Source organism: Chroicocephalus ridibundus, chromosome 1 (assembly GCF_963924245.1).
Source record: "Chroicocephalus ridibundus chromosome 1, bChrRid1.1, whole genome shotgun sequence".
Lineage (NCBI taxonomy): Eukaryota > Metazoa > Chordata > Aves > Charadriiformes > Laridae > Chroicocephalus > Chroicocephalus ridibundus.
In genome coordinates this window covers 164,232,182-164,246,532 of record NC_086284.1, presented here as the reverse complement: position 1 = coordinate 164,246,532, position 14,351 = coordinate 164,232,182, and the positions used below count along the sequence as shown (strand labels likewise).

At 42.9% G+C, this 14,351-nt stretch overlaps 1 protein-coding gene across 1 annotated transcript in view; it reads left to right on the top strand.

The window, feature by feature from the left end:
• The first annotated feature begins 48 nt into the window (after nt 1-48).
• The window catches only part of DMC1 (DNA meiotic recombinase 1), a 29,288-nt gene continuing 14,985 nt past the window's right edge, over nt 49-14,351 (top strand). Inside the window, exons 1-9 of the mRNA XM_063322436.1 lie at nt 49-130; nt 343-659; nt 2,267-2,367; nt 4,145-4,253; nt 5,230-5,342; nt 6,113-6,982; nt 8,866-8,938; nt 9,200-9,413; nt 13,177-13,288. Of these exons, the coding sequence (XP_063178506.1) occupies nt 13,238-13,288 (51 nt within the window). The 5' untranslated portion in view covers nt 49-130; nt 343-659; nt 2,267-2,367; ... (4 more) ...; nt 9,200-9,413; nt 13,177-13,237. The remainder of the gene's footprint in view (nt 131-342; nt 660-2,266; nt 2,368-4,144; nt 4,254-5,229; nt 5,343-6,112; nt 6,983-8,865; nt 8,939-9,199; nt 9,414-13,176; nt 13,289-14,351) is intronic.

The window sequence follows — 14,351 nt, the reverse complement described above, 5'->3', positions numbered from 1 at the left end:
CCTGTCCCGGCAGCGGTTTGCGGCCTCCGCGTTGCCATGGCGACGGCGGGGCTCGGCGCTGCTCCTCCCCTCAGGCCGGGGCGGCGGGACGGGGCTGCCGGCCGGGACGGGCCCTCAGGGATGCTCCGGGGTGAGGGAGGCCTCGGCTGACGGCCCCGGGGCCCGCTCCGTCCCCCGAGCCGCCCCGCTGGCCGCGGTGGAGCGGGGGGAACGCGGAGGGGCTGGCCCTGTGGAGATGGGGCTCTTCCCGCCGTCGGGCCGGATCAGACTTGCGATTATTTATTTTTTTTCCGCCCTAAATGGTTGAATTGGTTGGAAGAGCCTTTTTAATTGTTTTTGCAGATAAACAGCGAAGGGCCATGAGGCAGAGAATCCCTCCTTGCTTGGGAAGGTGGGGAGGAGAAGCGGAGGCGGCCTGGGGTCCTGGACCGCAGGAGTAGAGGGAACGGTGGGTTAGAAGATGGAGAGAGAAGAGAAGGCCGTTCTTCCATAAGCTGGCCTCCGTCCCAGTGCCCCGATCTTCTCTGCGTGTTACAAAGTCCTCCCTCCTCAGCACGTGGTGGGATAAATCTAGTTTTACTGCGGTACTCGCTGGGTTGTGTTCCATAGGAGATGGCTTCGGTACCTGGTCTGGATAATATTTTGAATGAACGGCGGGGGTACGTAGCACATATCACCCAGTATTTTTCACAACGCAGAGGCAAAATACCACTCCTTTTCTAAATTTTAAAGTAATCCTCCAATCTGTTAGAATTTAGTGATCTGAAATTACTTGCTTCATTGTTAGAAATGCTTCTGTTGAGGGCTTTGTGAGGCTTTCCTGAAAATTTTAGAATAATCAGATATTAGGATGCTGACTTTAGTTAAAGGGGAACAATAAAGAAAAGGGTGAAAAAAAAGGGAGGGCAGAGAAACAGAAGTGCCAGTAAGGCGAGGAGAAAATAAGAGAATCACCAACCTTTTAATTTGTACAAGTATTAATACTCCACAAAAAAGTTTTCTTTAACAGACTTTCATTCTCAGAGTCCTTAATTGGCACCTTGCCTGAAGGCAACGAGAAAATTGCTCACTTGGAATAAGAATTGGAAAATATCACAGTGCCAACCCAGTGACTATAGACAAGAAAAATCTCTGGTGCCGCAGGATCCTCTGGTAGCCCAGTTAAGCAATATCTGATTCTTGCAGTATGCGTGCTATAAAAACAGTTGCCTTCTGACCCCGTGTACTAGAGTCTGTGCACTGGAAATTAGTGATTTTCTTATAAGAGAAGGGATTACAGAAGGGGTGGGACGACACAACACCCTTAAAAGTGGAACAAAAACTTGGGGTTCTGAACAAGGGCTTTGTAAAATAGTTGTGGCTCCTATTGGCATTTAACATCCATATGTGTGTGTGCATATATTGGATAAGAAAGATGAAAAGACAACAGGCCCGAGTGAAATGAGGGCAAGAACCTTGGAAGAAAAGCTGGGAGAATGCAGAATTACAATTTTGAACTGAAAAAAACTGTAGCTAATCTAGATGCTTATAAGAGTTGATGACCATACAGGACAGCGAGGAACTGAGCTCTTAACACTTGGTTCCTTTTTTTTCAGTTGTTAAATGCACTGAAAAATTCTGAGTTTCCAAACTAACACTCAGACAAGAAGAGCTGCAGATGAGAGAAGCATATCCCTGAGATGTTCAAAGACAAAGGCGCATATGTTTCCTTTAAAAATACTTCAGGGGTTTGTTATTGAGCGGGGAAAAATACATGTTAAGAAGCTCTGGTGAGGACGTGCCCTGCCAGTAACACAGGGGCAGTGATGTTTACCTTCCTAGAAGAAACCTGTATGTTTCAGCACAGTTGTGCGCTTGAGTTCGTCTTGCCCTAAGCAGGATGAGTATTGTAGCAACACAGTATAATTATTGTAAAACTAAACTGTCTCATTTATCTCATTTGTCTCATGGTGATTCTCTGGCAGAGAGAATCCCTTGACAGCCTCTTTCTCTGAGGTGGAGTCTCAGAAAAAGCCAAGCAGTCCATCCCACCACCTTGGTGTGCGAGGTGAATGCATGCTTCTCTGTGCCTGATTGCTGTGTGTACGGATGCTAATACGTATGTGAGTAGTTTCACAGCCGGTAGGGCTTCTGAATGAGAGCTCAGAAAGCTTCGCCAGAAGTTTGAGAGCGAGAGAAAGAGGTTCAGTTGTCTGATTTTCGGTGTGATTTGCTTCAGGAATCTTTCTTGCTTTGCATGGTTTTATTAAATTTCCTTTCTTGCCAGACTCCATTTCCTCAAAAAATGCTGTTGAATTTCCTCACTGCACCAACCTTCCAGGCTATTCTGGCAGCAGCTTTTGGGGGTTATTTCTCCACTTACATCAGGTAGATACTGAGACAAGAGCCGACCATTGCTGTTTCTAGCATTGCCTCTCAATGTATTCCATTGTTCTCCTGCCAGCGGGTAGTTTGACGTTATGATTTTAAGCAATGTTAAAAGCATTGTAGTGTGGCACTGTGCATCCTTCTGTGCCTGCCACTCTGCGGGGAAGCGAACACCTAGCGCTCACTCTCTCCCCTAGTACAATAGCTAGAGATATCACTTAGGATCTGCAAAAGCTCATTAAACAGTGAGGAACCTGCATATTGCAGTCATCACATAAGGAAACTGCATATCTTTTTATGAAGACATCTTTGGGAACGCTGGTGGAAGGCTGCGAGAGTGACAGGACGAAGATAGGGCTGTAGCACATGACAATGTGGAAATTTTGGAATAGACCCAAGCTGTTCTTGGTAGCCTAATTTGGAGCATCTTCTTCAGTTTTTTCAGTTCACAAGTGATACAGAATCTATAGCTTAGATGGGCTCAGAGCCGCTTTTAACTCCATAGTGTTTCTCTTGTCTTTTTTCATATATACTGAGGGATTATCATTGTTCTCTGTTATATCAATAATTATAGGGAAACGCCACTGACTGGTGAATTCAGTAGACTTACTCTAGGCTTACGCTGATGTCAAAGAGAATATTAATTGTAATTATAGCTGCTTGAAACTTGCTACATTGACTGGTGGGCTAAATGAGACTGAGTTTAAAACTTATAAAATAATTTTTTTTTGGCATATTGCAATTAATTCCATGCCTGATTAGTTTCTTCAGCAGTGAGAGAATTCCTGTCGCCTCAGTGCTCTGCAGTTAACTATGTCCCTTCTTTTAGTATCCTAGATAATAGAATATCACACCTACATTTTATTGGCAAAGCAAACACCTCTTTTTCTCTGTTTGTTTCTTCTTTTCATTATAGCCAGCTCAAGAGACAGAAGAATAGCTGTTTCACCGCATTGCAAAGAATTATGCTTTCCTCCTGCTTGACTGTCTCAAGTTCACCACCAGGAGGCCCTCATTAAAGTGCTTATAGCTACACAAAGAAAACACAAGGACAGTGAAATGAGGTGGAGAAATCCATCCTCACGGGAGTAATCTGAAATTAATACTTTTCCTATAAACAGATATTTTCAGAGTGCTGTGCAGGAATCCTAATATCCAATTCTTGCAGGAATCCTAACATCCAACCACGAGTTGTAGTGTAACTTTTGAGGATACTGAGGTGTCATGGGTGGTGTCCCTGCATTGAATCACCAGGTGGTAGCCAGGAAAGTTCATGCCTTTGTCCTCTGGATAGGAAAGCTCTTAATAACGTAAGCAAAATAATAAAACAGGGGAAAAGCATGGTTTTGTTTTCTAGTCACTCACGTCTGCCCTCTATCTTTCACCCAAGGAATACGCCTTCACCTAATTCACCTCTGCCTTCTCCCTTTTCATTACTTTCTTATTCCTGGGTTCTTCATTTTCTGCCATTTTTAATGCAAGTTTTTATTGTCTTCTGAAAGTTCTAAATATCTACGCTGTCTGATTGTTCACTTTTGATAACACGACCTTCTTTAAAGAAAGAGGGAAGTAGAAATGTTTTCATCCTTTTTTTTTTGCCAAGTAGTGCACTTCTTAATTACTGGCTTTTCAAAGCTGCAGCCATTCCTTTGGCAGAAATGTAGACTTTGTTATTCAGAAGAACAGTGTGTCTGTGATGTCTTAACTAAAAAGTATATAGGGGTGTCATTTTTCTGTCCTTAAACCCCATTTTTTTTCTCTTCACTGCTGAGTCAAGCCTCGTGTACCTGATTCTGTTCCGGTCTCCCAAGATCATGTTTCGGTACTGATGAGTCCTGATGAGTCCAAGACACAGCTTTGCAATGCCATTTCCCAATGGATGATAGGTGAGAGTGCTCTGTTCCTGTCAGGAAATGCCGCTTGCACGAGCCGTAGGCTGCAAATTGAATTATCCCTTGTCTTTCAAACTCTGTTTCTGCCCTCCTTCCCTGAATTCACACATATACATTCCACACATTTACATTTATTTACTTGGGCGTTTCTTACATGTTCTAATGTGTAAAACACATATCCTGTGCTCTAAGAAGCAGGAAAAGTGGATTTGAGTCCATGATGTTGTATACAAAGTTCCCAGGCCTCTGAAAAGGGAAGGGGACCTCCTCTTGCCACACTGTTCACCTTAAAGAGTTTAAGCAAATATACAGGCCGTTCTGCCACTCACATGCTCTGGATAGAATCCATTGCTTCCTGATGGAGTTTGTCCTCGGTGACCGGGAGACTGAAGGTTCAGAGGACACGTGCCATCCACACAGCAGTGAAAGCTTCCGTTAAGCTCTACTTCATTCTGTTCCTATTACCTGGCTACTCCTTGCTTGTTTTCCATGTCTGTCTTTTCATTCTTCTCTTTGTCTCCTGCTTTCACAGCCATCTGTTTCTGTGGGTCACTTAAGATGTCCTTTCCAGGAAATGATGAAGTATTAAACCTTCAGTCTGTAGATTCTCGATTAGCGGATGCAAGGAGGCTATACCAGGGAAAGGATCACTTGGTATTGGTTGGTTCCCTATGCTCTGTTGTAAGGGTCCACAGCTGGCAGCTGCTGGAGACAAGACGTTCAGCCTTTGGGCTGAGCTGCTGTGTTGTTTATATGTGAGGACAAACAGGGCCTGCATTCTAAATCCTCTTCTAAGCTTATTTTAGTGTGGCATCAACTGTGCTTTGTCTGTACAGACAAGTGACACTGCATCACAAGAAAATGTGAAGCTTAGTGTGTATAGCACACTACAAAGATGGGAGAAAAGTGCCAGCCAAGTATTCTTTTCTTTTCTGTGTTCTTTCACCATTCCTTCTTTCCCTCCACTTAGGCACGCTACCAACCCCAGGAAGCTACACTAGCTGGGACTATTCCCAGTTGGAACTGGAAAAATTCAAGATGAAAATTTGCTGTCACCAAAGGAATAGTTGGAAGAATACTGGTGTAAGCAGTTCTCCCTAGTCCCTGCTAATCTAAATAGGAGTGTCATATCTGAATCAGGTAGTCATTTTTCTCCCCAGGATGCCTTAATCTACTGGTCGTACTCTATACTGATTCTTTGTGTTAGAAATGTATGCCTGTGGATGACCTTTTTACCAAAGGCAAAAGTTGGAAATAATGTGGGCTTTAGATGATGTGGTGTCTCCAGTGGCATGAGAATGGACTGCGTGGCTAAAAAAGTCCTGGGTATCCGCTGCAAGCTCATATGCAGATGAGGTAGCTTTCTGGGCTTTTGGGGTATGGAGATGACTGCTCACCCATGGCCTGAACTAGCTGGGGGTAAAAGCTGTTCAGGGGCATGCAGGAGATTTAGAACCCATCCCTATGAGACCTGTGAAGGCCAGGGACTATAGTGCAGTAAATGAGAAATCCAGTTGTTTTGTTTTGTTTTCCTGCCTTAATTTTGCGTTGCTCCCTGGGGTAGCAAGGGGTGCAAATATGAGACATACTAGGACCAGGTAGAAGGTGGTCTTGATGGCTCAGCAGTTGTCATATAAGTAGCTGGATGGCGTCAGTGTGTTCAACAGCAGTAAAGCAGGATCTTTATTGGTTCACAAGGGAAAAAAGAACGCTGAAAATACAGATTTTGAATTTGCATTGAGTGCCCAAGCGAAATGAGCCTTATGGAGGGTGCTCTCTCTGCATAAACTTGGTTCTATGTCTTGGATTCAAAACTTACGAACTGTGTTTTTCACTCTGCCTCCCTTCCCCAGATTCCTTCAAAATGACAAGCAGTCTGAAGAAGACTGGTAAGCACTCTGCACAAGGATGTGAGATAAAAATATGTTCACAAAGACGTGCGGCCAGCAAGTGGATGTGTCACAGAAACTATGGCTTTCATTTGAAGTATTCATTGCTGACCTCTTTGTCTTGTTCCTATTACTGAGAAGTTTGTTAAGTTTGGGATTTTTTGAACAATTTGTCAGATGACATGAGAAAGGAGTTTTTCCTAAACCATTCAGAAAGAATTCCTCGAAGTCATCAGTGGTCCTCTCATTTTCTAAGTCTGATCTTGCTAATTTCAATCACGTGTCCCACAAGCATCTTCTACACTCCCCTTGTTGTTTATGGATTCTCGCTCATTGCAGGACATCATTCCACAGGCAACACTCGCTGTCTGTATTGTACTCTCCAGCCAAGATACAGCAGGCATTTCCCTTAAAAAAGAAGTGAAGAATGTGGCACAGAAAAATGATAATTAACTTTGACTTATGCAGCAAGTGCTTAACTATTGTGAAGAATTTTGTATTTTTAACGTTTCTGGGAGGGAAAGGGTGTAATATTTAGAAACTAGTTCCCAGCTCGCACATCTATGTAATGTGATTCATTTTGGAAATAAAAGCAGATGAAAATCTGAGTCTCTGAAGATTTAAATCTTGTCAGTCTGAAAGAAAGCTAAATTGTTTTCATGGGTCAGCAGACAGGCTGTTCCCACAATTCATTCATTCATTTACTGCTGAAGTAATCCATTACTTCAGCTCCAAGATTAAACAACCGGTAGTGATAACCTGTCATCAGGGATCGTGTCAGTATGTCGAGCTTTGTGTAGAACACGGGAAAACTTGTAATCGAAATCGAGACAGGTGAGCCAGTCTGAGCCAAATTGAGACAGGTGAGCCAGTCTGAGCCAACAGGCTGCAAATACAGATAATCAGGTCAGTAAAAAATGGGGATTGCTGTTTCCAAAACAAATGTCCTAATTTGATATTTAGTCACGTAGACAGGTAGTGACATCTTCCAAAATGCTCCATTATAGGTGTTTATTTTGCAGTCAATGGGAACTGCAGGTGCCTGGCACTTAAGCTTTGACTGTTTAATTCTGAACCTCTGATTGAATTCCTGGTTTGAAATCTTGGGACCTGAATGACCTGGATGAGAGAATAATGCAAGAGCATTACCACCGTACTGGGATGCAGAGTAGCAAATTACTTTGAAATGTCTAATAGAAATTCATTGTTCTTTATTAGACGTTGTTTCTTTAGTGTTTTAAGAGAAAGGAAAAGATGGTTATTTGTCACACAAAGAAGGGAAAAGTTTCAGGCACAGAGAGTGAAGAAAGTAAGGCAGAAGGAAAAAAGCAAGTGAAGGATATTTGGACAAAGCAGAATGGAAAAACGTATGAACGGTGGAAGGAATGGTAGTGGTAAATGTACACAGAAGCTGCACTGAATACAAGGCTGGGAACACGGAACCTGACACAGAGGCCAGTGAGAACAGTCAAAGTCGGTAATGATGATTTATTTCTCTGCAAATGCTTTGGAAATAAATTGAATTCTATTTCTCTTAAATCAAAGTAAAGAATGATGTGTGTATTGTTTTACACTTTATGGCTTTTACCTGTATTGTACATTGTAGAGGGGGAAAGAAATAGGTCATTAGCCATAAGGTCTGCCTGTACTGTTAAAACCTAAAGTCCTGGAAAACAAGCTGGCAGAAGATCAAGTTATTCTCCTTAAAATCTGAAATTAAGTATATCAAGCATTTTCTTTTATATTTACTTGTATTGCAGAGGAATTTTACTTCTCGGCATAACACACAATTTACTCAGCTTGCATCTTGCTGATTCCTACATGTCTTTGTAATGAAAGTCTGTGCTGTCACATGTCTGTCAACAAGTGGAAGCAACAATTTCTGTTTCACTTGACCAAGCTAAATGGAGTTTGGTGTATTTTCTCTTTTCATATATGCTGTTAGAGCAATCCTGCCAGCCTACAGATGACTTTTATTCTTTGGAAGCCCTGTCTTTGCTTATTTTTAAATACCACCCAAGTGATACTGCCATACGGCCAGCATACCAATTTCTCTCACCCCAGCCAGGCTCTTGCCATTACAGGCTGTTAGAAAAAGCCCCCTTACCAGTGCTGCTTTGTCACTGTGGAGTGGCCAGAGAGAAACACATTTCATGGAGCAATTATGCCAGGAGTGGGTATTTGGGAGACACTGCTTATAAAACTGGCTTAGAGAAATAACAGTAACCATGTGATGTTAGTGCCATTTTTCTATCCAGTTCTGCACATTGAAACGTGCGTGAGTGTGCTGTGCTGCATTTATTTTGTTAAAGCAATTCATGGAGTTGATAAATCTTGAGAGAAGAAATCTTCCAAACTTGCTTCTGTGAGAGCCAGCTGACTTGGGTTAGGCATTTTAAGGAATATTTCCATCAGCTACTTTTCACTAGATAAGGACATTACCCTGGTGTCATAGCTATTTTGCAAGCCTATAATTGCCTTCTGTGACCCTGAAATGTCTCCTGACATTTCAGCAGGAGAGGACGTTTTTACCCCTTTTCCCGTGACTGCAATGTGGTGCTGCTGGCACTAGTGGCTGCTGTATTTTGCCCTAGAAACGGCTATGTTTCGCTTGTGGGTGGGCTAGACTTTTAAAGAGAATACATGAGAAATAAGGCATAAACCCTACCAACATGGTAAATTACTCAAAGTTTTTCTGCCTTTCATTTTTCTTGAAGGAACTGAAACATGGACAAGCTTCTAGCAAGTACCAACCTCACCAAACAAGGAAAGTCTTCCAAGTCCAAACAGGTAAAATATAAAACAGTGACTTTTCCCAGGTATAGAACGGAGAAGAAAAGCTAAAATATTATTTATTTTACTAAGACTTTGCAGGCTTGTTGTTCTGAAGGCCTTTGCTGTGCTATAATATGTGCTCCCCATACAAGAAGCAGGAGAGTGTGTGTACATATATGCGTGTATATTTGTCAATCCTAGACAGCTGGAACCCATCAAAGCAGCTTATGTGTGTACCCTGTCGCGCGTACTTAATTAGTGCAAATACTTCCTTAGGTATTGGATTCCCTGACGAGGCGAAGGGGAAGACGGACTGCTAGAATCTAATATTTCAGACCTCCACACCCAAGATGCAAAGCTTGAAAAGGATAAGAAGCAAAGTGTTTGGAAGCAGTTTCAACATATGCTTCAAACTAGAAGACTAAAAATAGCGCCTCATCCTAGGGAGGTGATGCAGTGTTCGGAGAAGGACGGAAGATGACGTGATAGAGTGAGTGAATTTTTTTCTCTCCCGCTGACACGGCTGATCTTGTTGGCATCCACACATGCCCTGCAATAGAGAAAAGATTCTTAAGGGCAGTTGCTCGTGTAAAGGGAATGTGGAAGTGGGATTGCTTTGCACTTCTTAGTGTTGCTTTTTTTCGTCAGTTTTTCTCTACAGATCCTGTCCCTAAGCCAGTAAGGTCCCTTCCCTGGCCCCCGCTAAAACCTTTTGTCTTCCTGAGAAGAATGGGTGACTTTACTCCTTTCTCCAGAAGCTCTGTAAGAGAGCTGAAACAGCTTCTATTGTGTTGAGCTATTGACAAATACAGCTTCCAAACCTTTGTGCTTTGTATATATTTCTAGTCTTATAATGATGACACTTATGAAGTCCGCAGCATTGTGTGCTTCTCAGCAGGCCTCCTTTAGCAGTTGCTCTTCAGGAACTTTAATACAGTGTTGGTCACAAACTATATACTACATACTTATTCTAGCTGTGCCTGGAATTTCCTTCCCTGCCTTTTTTTTCCTATCAAATATACGTGAATTCCTCCTGAACGAACACACAGAAAACTCCTCCACCCAGATAGTTCAGACTCCTGAGCTGATTTGCAGACGCTTTTACTTTAGAGAGAGTTCCTTCAAAGCCACTCAGTCATTCCTCAGAAATGCCTGGGATGAAAGATGGTTGTTATTCTCATCAACTTCTTATCTCCAATTTGCTTTTGCTGCATTAGCACTGTGATAGCTGGGGGGTGGGGAACAGCAGCTGGTCAGTCAGGAACATCTCATGGCTGCAGTTCAATATTGAATACTATTTTGAAATCAGAGATTTGAGTGTCATGTGATTTCCTACTTGTCTTATACTCATCGTCCTAAGAACAGAGGTCACAGGTTGTTATGGTTTCAGTTAGGATAGAGTTAACTTCCTTGGTAGCAGCTGGTACAGTGCTGTGTTTTGGATTTGGGATGGGAAATAGCGTTGACAGCGCACTGGTGGTTTTGGTTGTTGCTGAGCTCTCAAGGCCTTTTCTGCTCCTCACACCGATCCAGCAGCGAGCAAGCTGGGGCGGGCACAAGAAGTCAGGAGGGGACACAGCCAGGACAGCTGACCCCAACTGCCCAAAGGGATATTCCATACCAGGTGACAATATGCTCAGTATATAAAGCTGGCGGAAGAAGAAGGAAGGGGGGACGTTTGGAGTGATGGCATTTGTCTTCCCAAGTAACCGCTACATGTGATGGAGTCGTCCCTGCCTTCCTGGAGACGGCTCAACACTTGCCTATCGAGGGGAAGCGGTGAATGAAATTCCTTGTTTTGCTTTGCTTGTGTGCGCGGCTTTTGCTTTACTTATTAAACTGTCTTTATCTCAACCCACGAGTTTTCTCACTTCTGATTCTCTCCCCATCCCACCGTGGAGGGAGTCAGCGAGTGACTGCGTGTTCCTAGTTGCTAGCTGGGGTTAAACCGTGACACGTATAAAATTTGGTCTCAGAAACTCTGACCTATTCCTCTGTCTTGGATTGCCTAGATATTAAAGCAGGAAGTGCTGCCTTAATAATCCAGTGGGAAAATAACAGTAGGGACAGACAAAACAGGAAGAAAGACTGCAGTAGGAAGTACTGGGATATATTGAACTGAGTGGGAGCTGTGCACCTGCACTGAGTTTCAGAGATACTTGTATGTCACTTATCATTACCAAAATGACACAAAAAAAGCACCAGGAGGAGAGATTAAAAGCTTTATTCAGACAGAATCATAGAATCATAGAATCTTCATGGTTGGAAAGGACCTTTGAGATCATCGAGTACAACCATACACACATGAAAAAACGCCTACAATCTCTGCCACTAGAGTATGCCCTGAAGTGCCAAATCTACACGTTTCTTAAACACCTCTAGGGGTGGTGACTCAACCACCTCCCTGGGCAGGCTGTTCCAGTGCCTGACCACTCTTTCAGTAAAGTAATTCTTCCTAATATCTAACCTAAACCTCCCCTGCTGCGACTTCAGACCATTTCCTCTGGTCCTGTCATTATTCACTTGGGAGAAGAGGCCAACACCCACCTCTCTCCAACCTCCTTTCAGGGAGTTGTAGAGGGCAATGAGGTCTCCCCTCAGCCTCCTCTTCTCCAAGCTAAACATGCCCAGCTCCCTCAGCCTCTCCTCATATGACCTGGTCTCCAGACCCCTCCCCAGCCTGGTAGCTCTCCTCTGGACACACTCCAGCGCTTCAATGTCCCTCTTGTACAGAGGGACAAACAGAAGAAATGTTTAAGAAATAGACGTGCTTACAGTAAGGCTGGTAAAGACATCATGATAATCCAAGGAAAAGGGAAGAAAGGATAAAACAAGAGTAATGAAGTTAATGAATCTCTGAAGTTTAAAGGCGGAATATTGAAGAAAATTATTAGCCAGATCATTACTGAAAACTAAGGCTCTATGTGTAGCAAAATCAAGGGAACACAGTATTTTAAAGATAATTACAACTCCTGAGAGCTTTCAATATTATTCTAAGCTAAAAATAACTGTGTGATGATGCAGCCGATGCCTATCCAAGTTTTGGGGTTTGAAAAACAAACTGCTTGTGATCTCTTCTGGCCACTAGCCTGGCAAACATACGGAATACAAATGGAGCAAGATTGTTTTTTTCTGTGGTTTACACACAAACTCACTTGCAGAAGCAGCAGGCAAAGCCAGGAGTAGAAAACTGGCCAAAAGAAGAGCATGTTCAGTTCTGCAGCATGGCTGGTTGAAAAGAAAAGCTGTTACTAACCGAGAGGCTGAGCTAGAAAGCCTTAACTTTTCCAAATCCATAAGGTAAGTGGAAACACTGTGAAAATGATTAGTCTTTCAAGTAGAGGCTCCTCAAAGTTTGGGGTTTTTTAAGTGAAGAAATGTCTCGAATACCAGTGCTGAACCTCTTCCAAGTGTGAATTTAAAAAATGTTTTTCTTGTAAAATGCCATTCTTTGATGTGACCAGTGAATTCCGCTGTCACCTGGAAATTCAAAAATTTCTGTTAGCTGCACTTTAAGTATATTCTTCTTTCTGAACCATGCCAATGAAAATGCTGTCCTGAGTATAAAACAGAGCAGTGTACTCAAAGTCATTATTCAATGTACTTGACAACAGAAGCACTCAGCTTCTGTGAGCTGGAATGTAGTAAAGGAGGGGAAAAAACATTCCATGAATTATGCTTTTTTTAGCTGTAACACTGAAAACTCTGCTCTCCTATGCTCTGTGGATAAAGCGGCTTTGCTTTGTGTCTTTTTCAGATTAATTTTCAATACTGATGTGTGAATAAGTTAGAGAGGCATTGACTCTTTTGGCCACAACAGTTACGACAATATTTGCAGTACTTCCAGCTTGTTTGTATTAGGAGCCAGAATTTCTTTGGTGTGAAGAATACACACAGAGTCCTGTGTTCCACAGCATGGCAGGTGCATCCGTGAGCAATTTTCTTGTTTTAACTCCCATTCTGATGAGTTATTGCAGTTAAATCAAGTTTTCTGCCTCAGCTTCCTCCTAAAGCAGTAACTCCTGTTGCTTCTCTCACTTTGCCTGTGTCATGCAGCAATGTGAACAGCTGACACAAGGCAAATTCTACCTGCTGTATTACATTCAGTCCCAGAGGAGTCCCTCTGTCTACAGGAATGGTGTGAGTCCACAAATGGCAAAACTGACCCCAACACCTTGCTCAGGCAGTCTTTCTCTGTCTCTGCTCCCCTTCCCCAGCTGACTGATCCCATCTTCTCTTTTTTACTGTTTCAGTGAGCACCAGAATGAATACAAATAGGAGAAATGCGAAGCCATTTAGATAAGGGAGAGCATAATGCCCAGCATCTTTGCCCAGAAGCATTCTGCAATTCTGAGAAGATTTCAGGTGTGTGACAGTTTTAGTCTGAGACCAACTGTAAGTGAAATGCATTCCTATGGAAACCAGAAGGCACAGTTCTTCCAAAACAATTCAGACATAAATGTACACTCATATCCCAGGCTGAATGTTCATGGGTTATATTCTGGAAGGCCAAATATCAGATTATTCGGTCCTGGTTAAGAACAGGCAAACTGACAACTTGAAAGTTCAGAGAAGGCATTAACTTACATATTTGACTGTAGTCCATTCGATTCACATAAATCTGAATCAAAACCAGCCAACCAAAAAAACCCCACATGATTTCCATACTGCCAGTATGGATTAAAATGGTTTGTGAGGATGAAAAAGTCAGCTGGACACTTAGTATTTTTATGGTAACGGTTTGACTTGGGTCTTGACTTGTCCAAACTGGTATAAAATCTCAGGGGAGAGGAAATGCAGATCACAGCATTTGGCAGCGCCTCACCCACAGCTGGAGGTGCACTGGTGAGCAGCAAAACCTGTAAGAGCGAGGGAGCAGACTCTGGGATGCCTCAACTCACTTGGCTGGTGTGTAACGTGATGGGATATGTGGGTTTATTACACAACACCATCTGGAAGCTGAATGAGCAGTTAATGATCACACAACATTTTGAAGACGTAGAATGTAATTTATCGCCCAAAGCAGCACTTTGGGCTGGGAAATGATCTTCAGATTCTGTGCATTCATTGACCCCTCTGAGAACTATTTTACAAACTAGAAGGATAATGGAGGAAAGGTTATTTACAGAAGCATTAGCTGCTGCAGAACGGTTCAGCAGCACCAGAAGGATCACTCCCTGCATGTGCATTCTCTTCTGGAATAAAAGCATACTTTGTGAAGGAATTTGTCTTTAAAGGGCTGTCTGCCTAAGTGCTCTTCTGGAATAGCTCTTGCGGAATAATGCAGTTTTCAAAAGCAGTGCCAGACAGCTCCTCTGTATCGACAAAGCCTTGGGAATCCAGAATTTGACTTCTGGTATTTACATAAATCGCTTGATATCTTGAATGGGGACCCTGCAAGCACATCCTGATGATGGTTAGGGGCTGT